At 31.7% G+C, this 20227-nt stretch overlaps 1 protein-coding gene across 5 annotated transcripts in view; it reads left to right on the forward strand.

Annotated features, from left to right (window-relative positions):
* Positions 1-2094: 2094 nt before the first annotated feature.
* Positions 2095-20227, forward strand: part of LOC106458864 — a 76637-nt gene continuing 58504 nt past the window's right edge. For 3 of the 5 annotated variants that reach the window (XR_002610451.1, XR_002610450.1, XM_022385216.1), the window contains exons 1-6: positions 2095-2417; positions 3210-3429; positions 7769-7918; positions 10004-10087; positions 12832-12963; positions 16499-16569. Coding sequence is in view for 3 of the 5 variants with exons in the window: in XM_022385216.1 (XP_022240924.1) it covers positions 3298-3429; positions 7769-7918; positions 10004-10087; positions 12832-12963; positions 16499-16569 (569 nt within the window). In the remaining 2 variants the exon portion in view is untranslated. Of the gene's footprint in view, positions 2504-3209; positions 3430-7768; positions 7919-10003; positions 10088-12831; positions 12964-16498; positions 16570-20227 lie in introns of all 5 variants that reach the window. The other 2 variants (XM_022385217.1, XM_022385218.1) reach the window with 2 other exon arrangements.

The following is a 20227-nucleotide window of genomic DNA, read 5'->3' on the forward strand; positions in this document are numbered from 1 at the left end:
AACGTACTAACGGTTACGATTTTACTTGTAGTTGCTTCAGCTTTAGTGTTTTAACAGAAAAAAAGACAAACAATTCTTCGATCGAAGATCTATTAAGTATTTTTACTCCTCTTTTACAGCCCTCCTCCAATATGGTTCGGTAGTAAATTTACGGACTTACAACGCTAAAATCCGAGGTTCAACTCCCGCAATGGACAGAGCATTTCACTAAAACAAACAAATATTTTAAACACTTATTTTTTATTGAAAACTATTCTTAAAGTTAACAGTAAATCATTGTTGTGAGGTTCCAAAATGCTGACTTTATATGTCATTCACATAATTTGTTTCTAGATGAACATTTTGTTAATAATTTATAAGTGTTAACTGCCCTCACAATAACGACCGTGAGCAAACAATATAAGCGCTGTAAAAAAAATAGTATTAAATGCTTTTTACAAAATATTTTATGGCTCTAAAAAAACAATGAAAATATATAGCAATTATAATTTAAACTACCGTTTTTTAGCAGTTTTGATTATATTATGGTAAATCATTTGCCTCTGCTATGCACACATGTTACCTGATATTATACACCAAATGTTGTGAAATAAACGAACCTGTAAACGTGAGTCAAAAATACAATATTTCTATTCCAGACCTGTGATATGTGTACGATGGACTTGATACCAGACATTGCCAGTTGTTTGTTGTTGTTTTTTAAGTGAAAAATAATACAGTTCACTATCTGTGCTGTACCTACGACGGATATAGAACTCCGAATTTTAATATTATGAGCCCTCAAATTTACTGCAGTGCCACCAGGAAGCGACACTAATAGTAATAGAGTAATCAAACCTGTAACTATAAACTGAATAAATACCTTTTTTGTTTTCTTTTTCAGGGTTCTGTTGACCACTTTTTGTTATACTTTCATTTACTTCAGGACAAAAAGGAAATTGTTAATGTCTAGTTGCACTTGCAAGTCTAAAAATATTTATGCTTTGCTAAACTCAGCTTCTCTTGTTAATATATTGTTACGTATCTGCTTGTTTGTTTGTTTCTGTTAGAAATTCTTTCCGAGGATCTTCAGCGATACAAGTCCTTTCTTGATTAAACCAGTTTATTCTTCCTCGATACAAACATTTAGTACACAGAAGTTCTACAATCAGTACGTTTCTCGTTACTTTAAACTTAACAACTTTTATAATACATGCTATAAATCACAGCGATTCACAATCTCGATATCTTCGCTCTCGACGAGTGCAAAACACACTTTACGGCTCAGTAGCTCGAAACTAACAGAATCATAAATTAAACGGAACTCAAAGTAACTACTGCTCTCTCTTTATTCATCTCCCCGCTGGCCTTCACTGCCAGGCTTATATACTAACGAGAAGGGCATCTCGAACACACTCAGACTTCCCCGATCATTCGAGAAACTCGTCACGCACGTCACGTAACTTCCGCTGTCGTAACAATATTTTACAGAGCTATTACAAATAGTATTTCAGCTAAGATTTTGATTTTTGAAATCGAGCCGTATTGGGCTACGGGGCTGATATGGCATTTGGTATTTTCAACCTGAATGATATCTTATTCAAGGCATAGAGAAAATAGTTGAAATGATCAAGTCAGAGACTCCAACGTTTAGATACAGCCTTCACTAACTTAAAACTAGTGACAAGAATGAGAGCAATCACCATTAACTGCCGTCTACAGGTCTACTCTTAACCGAATTAGGGAGATTGACTGTTAAATTTGCAATTTGTCCATAGCTGAAAGCGTGGAGCAAGTTCAGCAGTATATTGTGGACTCAAACCCAGCATATTAAGTAATAGGTCATGTCCAACTGCTATGGCATTGAGCAAAAAAACTAAATTATATGATAGTCGGTTTGTATCCTTCAATGTACTTGCTTAAGATGCCAAAAAATGAACCTTTAAATTATCATTGGTCTTTTATTATACTTATTTGCCTAAATAACATTTTTTCTTTGTCAAATTAGAATGTTAGCATAATACGATTTAATAATAATATTATTATTATTTTCAGAATAAGAATTATCAATAGCTAGCCAGGGTAGCGCTGTTGTTGTTCTGCCACGATGGCGATAGTTGATAGTGAATATTTTTTACGGAAACTGTGACTTTATTTATTATAATTTCTGTATTATATTTTTATTTTAGAATGACCAAAAGGGAACTCTAATGTATTTGGTTTTGGCTTCAGCAGTAATTCATGAAAGTTTCCACTTGGTGTGACATTAGTATGCTTCCTATGTTTCTTCGCATTGGTCATTTTGATGTGATGATGAATTGATTGTATCTAAACTACAGGCGAAGTAGAAGTAAATGCATTACTGTTGATCCATCACAGTCGATCTGACGGTTTCGTATTTCATAATAACTCGTCTTGCCTGCTGTGGATGTGATAAGGTTTATACAACATAGAAATAGACTGAATACAGAATAGTGTGATACTGATACAATAGTTATACAAGACATTGGTTAACAATAGCAGGGTCAGGGAGTTAGTCTTAATTACATTTAAAAAAAAATTAAGTAGTTTGTTTAATAAATAAAAGTGTTTTGTTCAAAGCACTATTAGTGCTTTTTCAAATTCATTTTTATATTAATGATTTGTATAGGCTTGATGTAATTAAACACAAGTGATATACCACTTAGCAGAGAGAGTGTATCTAACTTCCATTCTAAGTTTACATTTTAATTGATAAAATCAAGGTTAATGAGCATAAACTGAGAAACTGCAACAGAATTAGAACTTGTAAAAATAATACTTTAATAAATTAATTTTATCTAGAATACTGAAAGAGAACATAGCTATGTCCAAGCAAATGAGACAAGGGTGCACTCTACTTATATTATAATACAACATAAACTATTATAGTTAAGGTGTATGTAAAAAATAAATAAAAACAATCTAAAGTATGGAAAAATCATTACAATTTTTTTTGCTGTGACTTTTTATATTTCAGAGTTCTTGATTTCTAGGTATATTTTGCATAAATTTATAAAATGTAAATTGATCCTTGTGTGATCACAGGCACCCATGGATGGCCTCGAACAATTACAGTATGACCTGAATTTATAAAACTAGTTAATATATACTTAATGTCATTCTGTTTTGTTTACTGTGTTCTTTAATATTTTGCAAAGTTATTAAAATTCCCTATTAATACATTTTGGATCAATTTATTTTAATTACAGAATTTAAAAAAATGGATTCCTTGGAAGTAGCTGAATACTTGGAAAAGGATAGTGTTGATTTACTTGATTCATTTGAAATGACTGTGCAATGGCATGGAAGGATAGTAAGGAAAATTATCTTCCTGAACTTTGTAACTTAAAAACTCAGTTTACTCAAATCTGTGAATGGCAGCTCAAAGTACTAGAAGAAAAAGAATTAAGTCAAGAGGAAAAAGAGCAGGTAACAGAAATATATCATTCATGCATTTAATTCTTAGAAATAAGCATATGATTTTAATATATTCAAATTTTGCTTTTTAAACAAATTGATCTTGAAAATATAGGCAAGTTTTGTACTTTGTAAAAATATAGAAATGAAACTGATTGGCTCATGAGACATTCCAAAGGGACTATTTTTATAGAATATTTGTGGTAACAAGAATAAATGGAAAGTCTTTGCAATGTGTGTCATTTGTTTGCACTTGGTAAGATATTATACATAAGCATTTCTGTAAATCAGTGCAATATGAAATATTATATATATATATGCTTTTAAAATATAGAGAACCAAAAGCCATTTGGTCCTTAAAGCCTATCCTTTCAGTTTCCCCCTTGTTAAAGTAAGAATTTAATCCAATGGCTAGATACCCAGCAGCCAGGAATGATCTTTCAAATACCTGGTAGCCCAAAAATTTGAATATTGATGAGCTATAATAATAATGTTAATAATAACTAATGATAATTTCCAAAATATCAGAAATTATATATAAATTATCATATTGGAAGCTTATCAGTGTTCATGATCATCATGAAAGTACGTACTACCAGGTATCTAGTATTTTGAAGCTTGTATGAAACATACATGCCGATCATCACTAAACAAGAATGACTATTAATATTTATTTTTCCAGTATAAAAGTTTTATTCGGACGTTTCATCGAGCTTGAAGACAAATCAGTTTATTAATTTACTATTACTCATTCTCTAAGTCAAGTGAGAGGTGATTGTAGCTCATCAGTATTCAAAGTTTTGGACTGCTGGGTATTTAGTATATGAAAGATTGTTCCTGGCTGCTGGGTATTTAGTATTTGAAAGATTGTTCTTGGTTGCTGGGTATTTAGTACTTGAAAGATTGTTCTTGGCTGCTGGGTATTTAGTATTTGAAAGATAGTTCCTGGCTGCGGGGTATTTAGTATTTGAAAGATTGTTCCTGACTGCTGGGTATTTAATATTTGAAAGATTGTTCCTGGCTGCTGGGTATCTAACCACTGTGAAAATTTAAACCTACCCTGTATTATTCAGGAAATCACTGATTCATTTTTAGGCTCTTTTAATGTTTTGACTTATTTTACTACTGATGGCAACTAATTCCATGTCTGTAACTATATTAGAAAAATAAAAGTGACTTAACTGTAGTCCAACCTGTCTTTTTTCCAAATCTTCAACATGTGTCTTCTTATCCTATTATCTTCAGGAAATAGCACAAAGAAATCATAGGCCTTTGCATTATCTATCCCCTTGTATAATTTGTGAACTTCAATAAGATCACTTTTTACCCTTTTCTCACGAAAAAATAAGTTAAAATATCTTAATCTTTAGCTGTAGTTTAATGTCATCATCAAACTTGACCATATTAATTACTCCCCTATCAATATCATCAATGTAATTATGAAAAAGGGAAGGTCCCAAGTCTGAAGCACTCCACTAATGACAAGCATCCAATTTGACTGGACTCCATTACTCACAATGTTTGCTTTCCTTCATCCAAACGTACTGTAATCCAAATTACTTGTCTTTTCCCAACCCATTTTGATGTGATTTTTCGAGTTAAACATTTTGTATGGCACCTTATTAAACACTTTTTTTGAAAACTTAAGTGCACCAAGTCCACACCCTTTCTATCATCTAGATAACATGTAACATCCTTTAAAAAAGTTAACAGCTTAATAAAAGAGGATTTCACTATAGTAAATTTATGTATGATAACATATTTCACCAGATTATTTTCTAAAGCTTCTTTTATCAGAATTTGTAGACTTTTTCCAGAAGTAAGACTAACTGGTCTATAATTTCCAGGGCAACTGTTATCACTTCCCTTTAAAAATGGGAGTAACATAAGCAACTTGCCCGTTATCTACTGACTTATCAGAACTGAAAGAGAGAGGTTCATGTATCTGATCTTTGACTTCTTTTAAAACCCTGGAGAAAACCTTGTCTGTCTCTAGTGCTTTATCAGTTTTTTAATCTCTCATTCTTTCTACTTATCACCAAGTCAATTTCAGTATTTCCCATAGAATGTTCAGGATCATTTAAAACTATGTACATCAGAAAATATAGGTAATTGGCCATGTCACATCAAATGAAACATATTTAACATGATATAAAACCCATAATGTAAATAAGAACTGATATACTTCTAAGATAGCATTTAATTTAAATATTGTTTAATTTGCTATTTTACTTACTGTATGTTTTCAGTCTTGGGAATTGGATAAAGACAATGGAAATTTTTATCTTGGAGATTATATAGCAAATTGTTATTACGTGAAATGTGATGTTATAAAAATAGTTTTGTACTTTACAGCTTCATGTACAGCACATTGTTACTTGTAATACATGTACGACAATGCGAAACCTCTCTGACTTTTATTGTAAATTTTTTTTCTTCTGAAAATGGAAATGTGATGAATATGCCTTTGTAAATGTATAATCATACAAGAACTGAAACCTCATGAACACATTTGTAAAGGAGTAGTTATTCTGTATTAAGGCATCCAGATTGTTGAATCAGTTACTGAATACAGTAGACATTCTGTTACTAGCATGCATTATCAATCACTAAATGTAAGGGTGAAACTAGTGTTATTGAGTATGCAACTGGTAAACAAAAAAACAACTGTATGTACAATAAACTTAGCAGTTCATTATTTCATATAATGTCATAATGGTTCACAATAGAGATTGCAAGGAATTGCACAAAACCCTAATAGAACGATTTGTTTCTTCTACCTTTTACATAAGCCAAAAAACATCGTAAATTCTAGTCTAAACGATGTTATCATTACCCCTTTAAGTTAGCTTTTTTACAACTACTAGCCAATAATAGATGAACATTAGATGACTGTAACATGTAGATATTAAATGCTTTGTACACTATACAATCAGTGTCTTTAGAGAGCCAACCCCTATAATATGTATGAAGTGAAAGAGTAAAAAAAAATCAATACACATAATATTAAATTTTATTACACACATTCATAGAATAATTACTTTAAAAGACATAAAGGTTTATTTAAAGTGATGTTTAAGACATATAAGTTTTATTTGAAAAGGCTGCTTTTCTAGTGGTAAAATTTTATATGCAGTGGGGGTTGTGTCTTAGTCCAGGCATAAATTTGCCCATTACTATGCATTATATACAGAGGATTTAGTTACACAGAAACAATAAATGCTCGTTATATTCTCAAACAAATTTCCATGGCAATCTCCAGCTGCAGCTTAACATTTTACATCTTGAATTAATGCGATCAAATAGTCAATAGCTACAGTAAATCATCATGAACCATATCAACTAGCTACTAGTTATGTTTATTATCATTATAACGTATAAAGTTGCTACCATATCAAGTAATCCTTTGCCCATAGTTGAGCATAAAAAAGTCAGCAAACAAAATAAATAAAAAATTGAGAATTTAAAAACCTGCATATAGGGATCATAAAACAAGTAAGGAAACAAGGCTGGAAGTACTGTAGATATTATTTACTCAAACTAAAAACTCCTATTTTTAGCTCCACCAAATGTAATTGTAGGTAACAGCATGGAGCCAAAATAGGGGTTTGTGGTTTGAGTAAATAATGTCTACAGTATCTCCAGCCTTGTTTCCTTACTTTTTTTATGATCCCTATTTACAGGTTTTTGAATTCCCTCCTTTTTATTTATCTTGTATGAATTGCATAATCAGAGTGGCATATTATGTCATTATCTTCACAGAAATCATCAGTTTGTTCAAACCAATGACTTGCAGAACACACAATGCACATATTACTTCCTTGTATATACATACACCATGTTTTAATGATGCTGGTATTTCTATGTTCCTTCCTTTTGGAACACTATGTAGTATAAATCACATGTATGACCTCTCTGTCTGTTATAGTTTATATGCACTTACCTATTCTACAGGTTATTCTGTGAGCTCGTGTTTTAGTAGTTACCATTTTGTTTCCTGATCAACCCCTACTTGACTTACGGAGTCATGTACTGAATCAAGTATCCATTAGAAATGCATGTTTGTTTTAAGAAATAGTCAGAATTCAAATATATAGATTATTGATTATATTTCCCATTGTGAAGATTTGTCCACATAAAAAAACTAATTTGGATTATGAATAATCCAAATTGTCAATGTTCCGACTAACGAAAGTTCACTGTACATAAATACTATTGGGTAGAAGAAAATAGAAAAAATCTAAATGTTATGAATGTGAAGCTAAAATATTTTGGTCTTCTTACTGCTTATCATGAATACTTGTATTGTTTTCTGTTAATAATTTATATTGAATTTATTTTGATATTATAGGAAAAGGGAAAAGTGCTCATGTCCTATGTGAGCATGCTGTCAGACCAAAATGAAGTCTTAATTCAGGCATTGACTCACCTAGAGAAAGAAGCTAAGCAAAGAGTTTCCCAAATGGAGGGAAGGCTAAAGATGAGTGCTAGGACAACTAAGGTAAGGGTATAATTTGTCTTAACGCGAGTTATAGGAACACATTTAATGAAAGGCTGCTGTTTCTACTTATTTTTATTTTCAGTTTCATCAAATGCAGATTTTCATGATGTATGCCTAAATGCTTTTTTTTAACAGGTTTTAATTTATGAAAATGAACCCTACTGAAAAATAATCAAAATACACAAAGATGGCCTGGCAGGTAGAGCACTTGACTCTCAACCAATGGGTGGTGAGATCAAATCCCACTCCCAGACATGCTCGCCCTTTCAGGCATGGGGATATTATGATGTGACGGCAACCCCAATAATTATTAGTAAAGAGTATCCCAAGAGTTGGCAGGGGTTGTGCTGACTAGCTGCCTTTCTTCTAGTTCATTACTTCAAAATTGGGGATGATTAGCACAGATAGTCCTTGAGTAACTTTGCACAAAATTCAACCAACTAACCAACACACACAAAGATTTTTGAAATGAGTATGACCTTATATTCAGAAAAAATCTTTCCCTTTTAAAAGTTTCTCTAAAGAATGCTTTAAATTAGTTAAACTCTTGCAGTCAATAAGAAAATATCACAGATAGTCTTCATGTAATGTTTTTTCATTATAACTCACTCTTATTTTTCATGAAACATGAAAGACATTGGCAGTCTAGTTTTCAACAAGTTTTTTTCCTTATATAGAACATATTAAGTAGTTTTTGAAAGTAAAAAGTAATTTATTTTGTAATGTTATTGTTACATAAAAAGGAGATTTTTCTGTATTCTACTTCATGCCTAATACTAATTCCCCATTCTGTTACATCAGAATAGAGACTGTTTTTGATTTAAAAGACAACTTATAGCTGAAGAGTAACCCTCATACCATAAAACTGGTCCAAATGAATTTATGTAAAATGTATTTTTATAAAAATTGTTGCCCCCAGAGGCACAGCAGTATGTCTGCAGAACTACAATGCTAGAAACAGGGTTTCAATACCAGTGGTGGGCAGAGCACAGATAGCCTTTTTTGTAGCTTTGTGCTTAACTACAAACAAACAAACAATAAAATTTTTTTATAATTTTTCAAAATCAAAGATGGTTTACTTGTGTTATCTTCTTCAAAAGTGTTTCTTTTGATTATTTTATATAGCTAAAAGTTTTTTGTTTTTTTATGAAAATGTTTTGTCATATATTACCAATGTTCGTGACTGAATGTTGGAACAGTCTCAGTTGATCAGCCTCGAAAGTTTTGCGTATAATGGTCATAATATCTGATTGATGACCAAAAAAGTGATGCTCTCTCTCTGTGCGAACTATAATAAGTTGATCATATTAACTCATTCTGCACTTCTAGTATTTTTATTATTATTATTCAAACTTCAACTCCATTCTCATAAAAACAAAAAATCCATCTCTGTACCATAGTATTATCAAGTTATTGTAGTTTATCTGGGCTTTCACAATGTTTTCCACTATGTCAATGCAAGACTAAAAGGTAAAATAGATTTGTTAGTCACTACCATATAATTAATATATAGATACAGAACTGTAGCACTACTTAGAAGAGAAAGTTGGATAAGTAATTGAAATACCCAGTGATTTTCCTATAAATTTACAATGCACATTTATATCATTTACAAACAGATAAATCTACTAGTTGTGCTGTTACGATATTCACCATGAGAGTGCAATGTAGTAGATGTGCATGTACAGACTTGCTTAAAATAATGTATCTGTGTGCTGTTATTTAAAATAACATAACTGTAGACATGTATAAGTAGAATGTGTAATTTGCATATTTTCTAATATTTATAGTTGAATAGATTTATGAAGTTTGTTGATATTAGTATTGTTACTTAAACCAAGATTTAATGAGTCAGATGAACAGTTGTGATAGATAACAGATGATCAAGTAAAATTCACAATAAAAACTTTATTTGGCTGATTTCCATCATTAAAAACTGTATGTTTTAGCAACTTTATGTTGTTCCTACTTTTCATTTTATAATATTTGCACAACTTGCCTTGATTGAATCTTTATTAGATGGTCAAGTAATTTTTGTTTCACTTAGTCCTTTCGTTTTCAAACAGAAAATTAAATATTTTCTAGGAAGCCGTTCTACAGCTCAGTGAGTGGGAACAGGAAATGAAGAAACTAGTAACTCATAAGCATGAACTAGAAGCATATTTAGAGGTAAGAGTGTAGATTACATTATGTTGAAATTCTTTTTCTAATTGATCTTATTCAGATAGTTAACTTTATTTATGTTTACAAAAAATTGACTAACACACTCCAGAAAAAATGATCTTATTCAAAACTGACATTTCAGCTCATGCGTTACTCACGGGTTACAGTGTCACATACAAATACAAACTGATAACCAAAAAGAAAAGATACAACAATTAAAAAGTGTCTTAACTATGGTAATGTCACATTTTATCACGTGTATGTTAAAAGGAATTAGAAGGACTAAAGAACAGAAAATTGCAAGTCATTGAACAAAAAAAAATTAACTACAAAGGTCAAACATTATTTCTGTTTATTTTAGGTTTATAAGATTGAATTAGGAAAGACTTTGAATTTATAATTAGGGAAAATATTACATTTTGCTAAGAGCTTAATGTTAAATGGTGTTTTATTTTCTGTACCATATTTCATTAAAAGTGTTCATCAGTGGCCTCTTTAGAATAGATTCATTCATGATGGTACAGATGTGATCCTTAAAATATTCATGTACTGTATAAGTACTGTATGAACAAATTCTCATGGAGATTTGATGTCCTGATTCAAAATACCAAAGTATCATAAGTTTAATAATACCACCCATCATGTTTTGTCCCATCTGATTTCAATAAAATAATTTCTTCTGGAGTGTGATTTTTTATTTTTGTAAATATGGATTCAATTTTCCAGGCTGCTCTGATAAGTTTAAAAACTGGTAGTTAACTTTATGTTACAGAAGGTCATAGTATCATTTCCAAACCATGGAAAGTTGGTGGTAGCATTAATAGTAAACAAATGGAGATAAAATGGCTGATAAAAGCCAAGAGACAAAAGAATTGATTAAAAATGCTGCAAGAGAAAAGACAAATGCAATGAAATGTTTAAGCCAAAATTTTAATCATGTTTGTCTCTCATTTACACATATCCCCCAGTGGGACAGCAGTAAGTTCAAAGTTAAAATCCTGGGTTCAATTCCCTGTGGTAAACACCGCAGATAGCCCATTATGGCTTTACTCTAAAACAAACGAGCAACATTTACATATAAAATTATGAAAGCATCAATGGGCATAGGGATATGGTATGGTATAGAGGTTGAGTATACTGTATTAAAATGGTATTGGAGCCTTGCAATACCATTACAATCTGTGTCACCACATCCAGTCATGCTCTATCTGATGGCTGTGCATCCTGATAATAGCCTTACAGTGCAGTTTCCATTCCAAAATACTTCATCATAAGACTATCATGCCACAAGCACACAACTACTACTTGATGGCTTTTGTAAACCATCTAGTGTATGGTTACGATGGTATCCTAGTATTTGCTTCAACAGTCTGATTGCACAGAAATTCATAACCATTGCATGTGTCAACTTGACTGATGTGTCTTTGTACAGAATAGCCTGAATACCTGTTTCACTCTCCAGCTGCTTGAGGTATGCAGTGATTGAAGGAATGTCACAACTTGTGTCGCTTTTCCTACTGAGTTACTTCTTGGTTATGTTATGAGTCAAGTGGATGGCTTTTGTTTTTGACCTTTTGTTCCTAGATTCTCACCTGTTACAAGACTCTGCATCTGCACTTTACTTACCAAAACCTGAGTGTGATTTGTTGCTTTTCTCTTTCTGTATTCTCCTGCTGCCCCAATTTGATCCATATTTCTTTGTTTTTCCAATGCCATTAAGTACAAGGTATATCCTCATCTTAGAAATTCTGAATTCTTGTTTTCAGCAAATATTTATGATCTGAGTGTACGAATATTTTGGTGGCATCACACCACCTATGTAGAACCAAACAATATTAAAATGTAATCCTTATACTTGCCATTGCACCATGACTTTATATCGGCTGTGATCATCATGACTTTCTTACTTATGTATTCAAAATTGTTTTTAAATAACATACACAACCCTCTGTAGAAGCAACAGATACAATATCACTAAACATAACAATTGTTTTATAATCGTGTCCTGGTTGACTCATGTTCAGTTCTTAAAATTAATAATATGTTCCAAGAAGATTAAAAACACTACACTTATCAAGATTATTTTTAGAATTCTTTGTGAACCATGATAAGATACATTTTCAGCTTTCATGCCAAATCAGTGTTTTTTTACCTATTTGTTGGGATTGAAACTGCTAACTTGAAATATAACTTCCTTTTATTATTCTAAACATACTAAAGTATTTATAAGCTTCAAAAGCACTTGCTCCCCAGTAACTCAGTGGTATGTCTGAAGGCTTATAGTGCTAAAAATCAGGTTTCAGTGTGGACTATAGACAATACAACTTATATTTGAAGAGTATTGCATTAAGTTTTCACTTAAAACTTGTTGTACCTGATGATACCAGGTTGACCTGGTGAAACATTGTAACCAGAGATATTCTGTATATCTGACAATAAACAAATTTTAAGTTTTATATAACAGAGTACTTCCTTTAGGTATAAACTTATTTTCAATTTCATACTGTGTTTCCTATGCAATATAATTTTCAAAAACCTGGTAGTTATGTTTTTTACGCATCATTTTTAGAAGTGAGACAAGAAAAATGTACATTGATTATCATTCTCAATTTGTCAGGAATGTTTTTTTCCATGACAATTTAATATCTGTTTAAAAGTAATTGCTCATATGTTTTTATCATATAATATGGCTTTCCAGCTCTCCTGAAAAAGTATAGATCTTTCTTCATATATCTGTTTGTTGTTGCTAGGAAACTCAACAATTACTATCAGCTGTGAAGGTTGAAAACAGTTTTTTACGAGACCAGAATGCCAACTACCAGCATGATCTTCAGTCACTACTTCGTGTTATACAAAATGCTCGTTCTACAGGCAACTGGGAGGTAAAGAACTACTCAACCTTTTTTTTTTTATTAGATTTTCATTCATTGTAATCTTATTTTTATAATGTATTTTTTGTTTGTTTTACATTCCTGATGTAAAAAGTGAGATTTGATATTTGTCATGAAATGAGAAATTTTTACACCTTCATTAATTTAATAGTGAGTTATCCCATTTTTGGCTTGTGGACACCTTTCATGTGTAAAGTGCCTATCTGCATATCAAATTTTCAAATTTAGCTAAAAAAAATAATAGTTCTGAACTCATTCTCAAAACATATTTATTCATAATTCATATTTATTCATAATTCATATTTTGTCATTTTGTAACATTACTTTGAAAGAAAAATGAAAAAAAAATCAAACTTGCATTTTCTACACAGTTCTGAGAAGTCTTTTCAATTTTTTTAGAATTTTTCTGCCCATCACAAAGCATATGCTTATATTTGCTAAGGAACTGTCTTTATTTGATAATATAATTACCAATTTTTTTCTGACTTGATTTTCTCCCTATTTCTATGAATTTTACCAGTATGGCCTCATTCAGGTCATAAAATTTACAATCAGAGTTTAAATACTATTGTATAGAACAGGTTATAAGCTATTTACATTAAAATGGAGTGAATAAAGTGGTGTGAGAAATAATTTATGGTTTCTTTGTAAAGTGATGAGATGCAATTCCTGCAGAGAAGAATAACAGAATTTAATTTAAAGTTTAAAAAACTTGGGAACAAACAGCAGACATCAGAATTGTGTTATACTTTCTTTAGATGCTCTCTTCATTCCTGAAAATGTTTTCACATTATATTTATTTCAAAGCTATTGACATTTTATTATATGACAAGTCATCAGATAAGCCTAGTTAGGTTTACAAGAAGAATATTCCAATAACTCAGATGTCACTGAAATCCTTATCTGTTGAACATTATCATATTCAAACATCGTAGATAAGTAGAGGAAGTTATTATTTATTAAAATCAAACTATATTTATTAGATATAAATTGATCTTAATGAAGAATATTGTTAACAAAAACATTGTTACCTTGCCATAGTGACAGGGTAGATCATAGGTCACCAATAAATCTTTGTCAGTTTCACTATTTGTTTTATGACTTATAGTTGGAATTGGTGATTATTACAATTAGCAAAATAAACTTTCAAAAGAAATACATTAGTGATTATTAATGAAACTGAATATATAAAATGGAACTTTATGATCAACAGTAAAAGTAAAATTGATATTCTAAGATTAAAGGAATTTTTAATGTTCTCTCAAGGTAGTGTTTTTCATCAAAATTTTGGAAATTTCTTGATTTAAAGAGTTACACAAAAAATCAAATCCTTTAATAGTTTCTTAATAATATTTTAGTAAGTTTTACACAGTTTGATTAAGTATTTCTACTGTGAGAAGGAAAAAGTTAAGGGATGTTACCCTCAATCCAGTAAGGATTAATTATTCTTGTAAATAGATAATGAACAGATTCTTACTCCAAGTTAAATTTATTCATTGCAAGCTTTGTGTGACTTTATTGTAGTTTCTCACATTTTGAGTCTGAAAGAATATATAATTGTTATTATTTTAACACGAATCTCCAATTTTATGTTACAAATCAGAAAAAAAGTTTGATAAACAATTCCTGTAATTCATGTTATGAATATGTTATTTTTATTTTTTCATAAAGTTTGTGTTCTAGTTCATGTTAAAATGGAAATATTAAATTAGTTACCTACCTATATGTAGGTTGTTTAAAACTTTGATAAGCAATGAAAAGGTTGTCAAACTCAGTTTCATACATGTAGGCTGGTTAGTAGGATTTATATGCTATCTGTTTTGAATAATCCCAAGTTAATTTTTTAAATTAATTCTTCCTATGCAAGTACGAAGAAAAAATTAACTGTTTTACATTTTTACATAGCCGTACAGTACTTAAAAGTGATTTGGCTTAACTTCTCACACTGGAAGCTATGTTTTGAATCTTGTAAGGTAGCAAGAATTCCCGAATTTTCAATTTGAGACAGCCTTTGTGATATATATATATATATATATATATATATATATTCATTCAGACAAAAGCTTTTACCTATGAAAACAAACTGTATCCATTTAAAACTTTTAAAATCATTAAGGTAAACCCAAAATATTCAGAACTATGCAAAAAGTTTAATTTTTAGAAAATTGTGAATACCCCCAAAAAATGTTGATGGATCTATTTATCCATCATGTTTCTTCAAATAAAGGTTTCAAAATTAGTTATCTGGGGCTCATTTTCTATTTTAACAACTAAAATAACCAGTACAGTATTAATTGTTTGGACAGTCTCTTTTTCTTTTTAGATGAAATTCATGTATAAAAGAAGAAATATATGTCCTTTGTTGTTTATTCTTGAATCTACAGTTAAATAGAAGAATTAAAATTGACCATTTTCCTTATTTGTTATCATGACTGTTTCATTAGCTGACAATAGATAAGACAACAGTTAATTTAGATTATCATGTTTTTCATATTTCATAGAATAATCTAATGTTAAAAGTGCCAAATATGAATAAGAAATGTAATTACAATTTGTATATAGTTTACAATTTTGACAGTATTTCATGGTTTTATGATTGCACCAGTTTCATTAGTATTATGATTAAAATAGAATAAAGGGCCAAGTTATGACCCAGTGGCTAGACTATGGGTTTATGGGTCCTTTGTGTTAGCATGTTAGACAATGGATTTATGGGTCCTTTGTGTCAGCATGTTACACTATGGATTTATGGGTCCTTTGTGTTAACATGTTACACTATGGATTTATGCGTCCTTTGTGTTAGCATGTTACACTGGATTTATGGGTCCTTTGTGTTAGCATGTTACACTATGGATTTATGGGTCCTTTGTGTTAGCATGTTACACTATGGATTTATGGGTCCTTTGTGTTAACATGTTACACTATGGATTTATGGGTCCTTTGTGTTAGCATATTACACTATGGATTTATGGGTCCTTTGTGTTAACATGTTACACTATGGGTTTATGGGTCCTTTGTGTTAGCATGTTAGACTATGGGTTTATGGGTCCTTCGTGTTAGCATGTTAGACTATGGGTTTATGGGTCCTTTGTTTGTGCCCTGCATGTTAAAGCTATGAACTTTTTATAAGGGTATGGTCAAATCCCATTGTTTGGTTTCACAAGAGTAGCCAAATAGTTGTTGGTGGTGGATGTTATTGATTAGCTGCTTTCCTATATTCTATCAGTTCAAAATTAAGGACAGCTATCACATATAGCCCTTGAGTAACTGCATGAATATCCAAAAACAACTAATGAAATAACAGTAAAATACAAGGAAAGGAAAATATTTCATTGTATTTTAATTAAACTAAGTATTTATTCTAATTATAGTAGACAGTATTCAGAAATCTTCTTGTTTTGTTTATTGTACAAGTAGATGGCATTTTTGTGAGGAAGTAACGGTCTATAAAAACAATTATTCCTTCTGCTTAAACAAAAAAATCATGTTTTTGTGCCACTAAAAAAAGTTTTATTTTTTGTTTCAGATGGATTGTGTAACGTTTTGTGAAGTTTCTCCTGAAGATGTGTTTGGACCAATCAGGCCTTTGTCTGGAAGGTATAAAAATAGTTTGTTAAACTTCATGTGATTACCTACTACAGATATTGTATTGAAGAAAGCAATCAAAAACTAAACATTTAGACAAAATGGTACTGTTAGAATTTAAAAAATTAGTTTTTGTTGTTCCATTAACCTTAACATTAGTAGTTTGTTATTAAAGGCAGCATGTAGAATGTAACATTGAAATAAAAGTTAAATAGTTTCAACTGCTTCATTCTTACTTGCTGTTTCAACTAAACTTTTAGTATGTTGTAAATAGACAGAAAATGTCTTTGTGTGTGATATCAGAATGTTTTGGTATGCTAAATTATAAAATAGTTAGGAACACTAAACTACATGTGTGAGTATTGCTGAAACTGGCTGTGAGGTACTACTAACGAATGAAGTGATCGATATTATTACCACTCTTCTTTCAATGTTTCCTCTCAAGGTTTATCAAACGAAAAGGTTCTGCTTTATTACTACTGTATTTTAAATCTCTTACAGTTGTAGCAAATGCCTAGAATCTCTAGGTATTTAATAATGGCAGTTTGAAAAAAAAATGGGAAAAATGATTATCAAAATATAACGAATGTTTATTGGTAACATTGAATAGCAACATAAGGTTTCACATTATTTCAATATGAAACATGTAGGCTTGGTATTAGAATTTATATGCTGTCTGTGTCAGCTAATCCTGAGTTGATTGTTCCAAATCAGACTCACAGAAGAACATGCTAAGTCACATGTCATTTGATGGCTTTGAATAGTTTGAAATAGCTTGTAAGAATGAAGGTAATGGTGTAGAATCTACACTGTAGATAAATGATTTCTAAACTAATATTTAATCAGATTAAGGTTACCCTGTTGGGTTGTTTCAGTTTTAACTTGTACATATGAACTGTGAAGAATGAAACATCTGATGGAATTTAGCTCATTTAAAATGTTTACATCTGCTGTTTTAGAATGTTTTCTTAACATCTTGTACATAAAGAACTTGTTCACCATTATAACAACATGGTTATTTATGCATTGAGGACCATAGTATTCCATGCTTGTAGATTTTGTAGGTTTGAGAGATTGATCTGCAGTTTGTCAACCAGTTATTTTCAGAAGTGGAAAAACTTAGAGGATAAATTAAACTTTTTTAAGTTAGGCTTAGATCAGTGTACATTATGAAATTTGAATTCATATACTAAAGATTGATGTTTTTCAAAACAAAGATGAAAGACATGATATAATTTTTAAAAAAATGTGTTCTTATATCTTTTTGTTTTGTTTTTAATAGATAGCTCTCAATATTTTGAGGTAGATGAGGGTGCAGTAACTGAATATGTTGTTTTTAAATGTCAGTAGTAGCTTTATTTAGCTAAGCTCTCTATTTTGGGCTAATAGATATGTTGTCTAATTTCAAATTTAATGTAACATTGTGTATGTGGAATTCAAAGGAATAAAACACAGGTTGCACTTGGCAATGTATCTTAATCATGTGGATTCTTACAAAACTGGCTGAAAAAACTAATTCTTAGGTAAGTAGGAATACAAAAGATAATAGACAACAAGGGACCATTTGGTCCTTCAAGACTGCCCCTGTACACCCACACTTGAAAAAAAGTACAAATTTTAATCCATCCTATATTTTTCAGAAAATCATCTATTACTCTATTAAACTTATCTAAGGTGCTGGCCTCCACTCGTATTGGTGGTAATTCATTCTGTAAGTTTATCATCCTTAATTGGAGCCTTGTCTTTTTTTGAAATCTTTAATTTGTGCTGTCTTGTTCTCTTGTCTTCAGAATATAGCACAAAGATGTTTTTATCCTATTGATCCCCAGGATAATTTTGTGAACTTCGATACCATCTTTTCTCAAGAGAAAATAAGTTAAGAGATCTCAGTGTATTCCTATAAGATAACTCTTACTTTCGATATGGTATCTTTTCTCATTTCACATAATAGCTTCTCTCATTCATTGCTGCCTTCTATATGTACAGAGGTTTTCACTCTTCACTAGCCTTGAAACTCCTACCTACTCCACATTCAACTTGGTTCCACTGCATCTTTGCATGCAACTAGGCATCAATAAGAGTGAGACGCAATCTCCTGATGCAAGTTACTCCCTCTATTCAGCCTAACCTTCACTTCTCATTTAAGCACAATTGTATTCGGACGTTACAACATATTGCTCGTGTTTTAAACTTTGGGCTTAATTTTTTGTGTTTTTTTTTTCGAAGTAGTAAATTAACTTATGGTTTTGAGAGAATGTAAATTCTTCATGAATTACTTTAGTTGAACCATAAATTATGAATTTCCTATCATGCATACCACTATCGTGACTTCTACTACTACTTCATCTGTCATTTCTCAGGCTTCAGGTTCTACACTTTTGTCTGAGGATATCTCAGCCTTAGTTCCACAGGAGTTTGAACACTACATGGGATAGCCAGCTTCTCCTGAACTTGTACATAATTCTTCTTTTCTAGAGGAGTCTGGTTTTGATGATGCCGATTTAGAGAGCTTTCTTCCTCCCTATCCTATGCTGTGCAATCCCATTTGTTACCTGTGGATGTTGCCAGGCTGCCCTCAGCCATTTTGGATATGCTTTTACAGGTGTGTTACATTTTGTCGGTATCCCTCGTCTCATATGTCCCTGCATCTACCCTTTCTACAAATGGTTCCTTCATCAGAATACCATGTTTTTCCCCCCTCTCTGGATTTCAGAATCCATGCTGACCTGTTCCAGGCCCAATTATGTTCAGGATCTAGAATGCCTTGTACCTCTTTGGTTCAGTTCTGCCATATTTACCCTATCTCCCGAGTCCCATTATCTTTTCTTGGTGTCATCTCACAAGATTTAACACCTTACTTTTTCCCTGGAAGCTCATCTGCATCATCCTTTGGAGGACATAATCCAGTCTGGCATGTGGACTACACCTACTATGTTCATCTCCCACTACCTACATCATGTGGCTGTTTCCTGCTCATCCAGATATCACATTCCACCTGTTGCCATTCTAACATGATGGTTCAACTGTGAATTGGTAAGTTTACTTTTCTCCCTCTCATACAGAGTCATGTCCTTTATATGTAATGGATCCTGCTCGGTGGTGAGTGGTGCCTGTCCAGGTATACTTTTGGCTATCAGTTGCACAATCTACACTGTACAGCCCATCACACAAAGAGTGTATATATATAAATACCATCTGGTGTTACCCCCCTGCACACCACCTCCGATGGGTCAAAACTTGGAGGCTTGTGTAGCAAGGAGCTGGACTAGGCAAGTGGTAGGCTGGGATGCCCACCAGAGAAAACCACGGGCTGGACTTGTGAATCTGTATATATACACTGAGTGGTCACAAGTAAATATACACCTAATTTTTTGTCATTTAACTGATTTATGCCAATTAATTTGTGTTCACAGAGCACTATATAAATGAAAATGGTCTGCACACTAATTATCTTGTGCTACAACATGGCTAGAACTCAAGGTTCGCTCGAATTGTCAGATTTTGTTAGAGGAAGAATAGTTGGTCAAGCAGATGGTGGAATAAGTCAGCGGCAAAATTCGCAGAATTTGGGAATCACGCTTTTGACAGTCAACAGAATCATTGTGCAGTTCAGGAAACACGACAAAGAAACAACTGAGCAGAGAGGACAAAAAGGGCTGTCAAGAGGAGC

This window comes from Limulus polyphemus, unplaced genomic scaffold, assembly GCF_000517525.1.
Source record: "Limulus polyphemus unplaced genomic scaffold, Limulus_polyphemus-2.1.2 Scaffold525, whole genome shotgun sequence".
Lineage (NCBI taxonomy): Eukaryota > Metazoa > Arthropoda > Merostomata > Xiphosura > Limulidae > Limulus > Limulus polyphemus.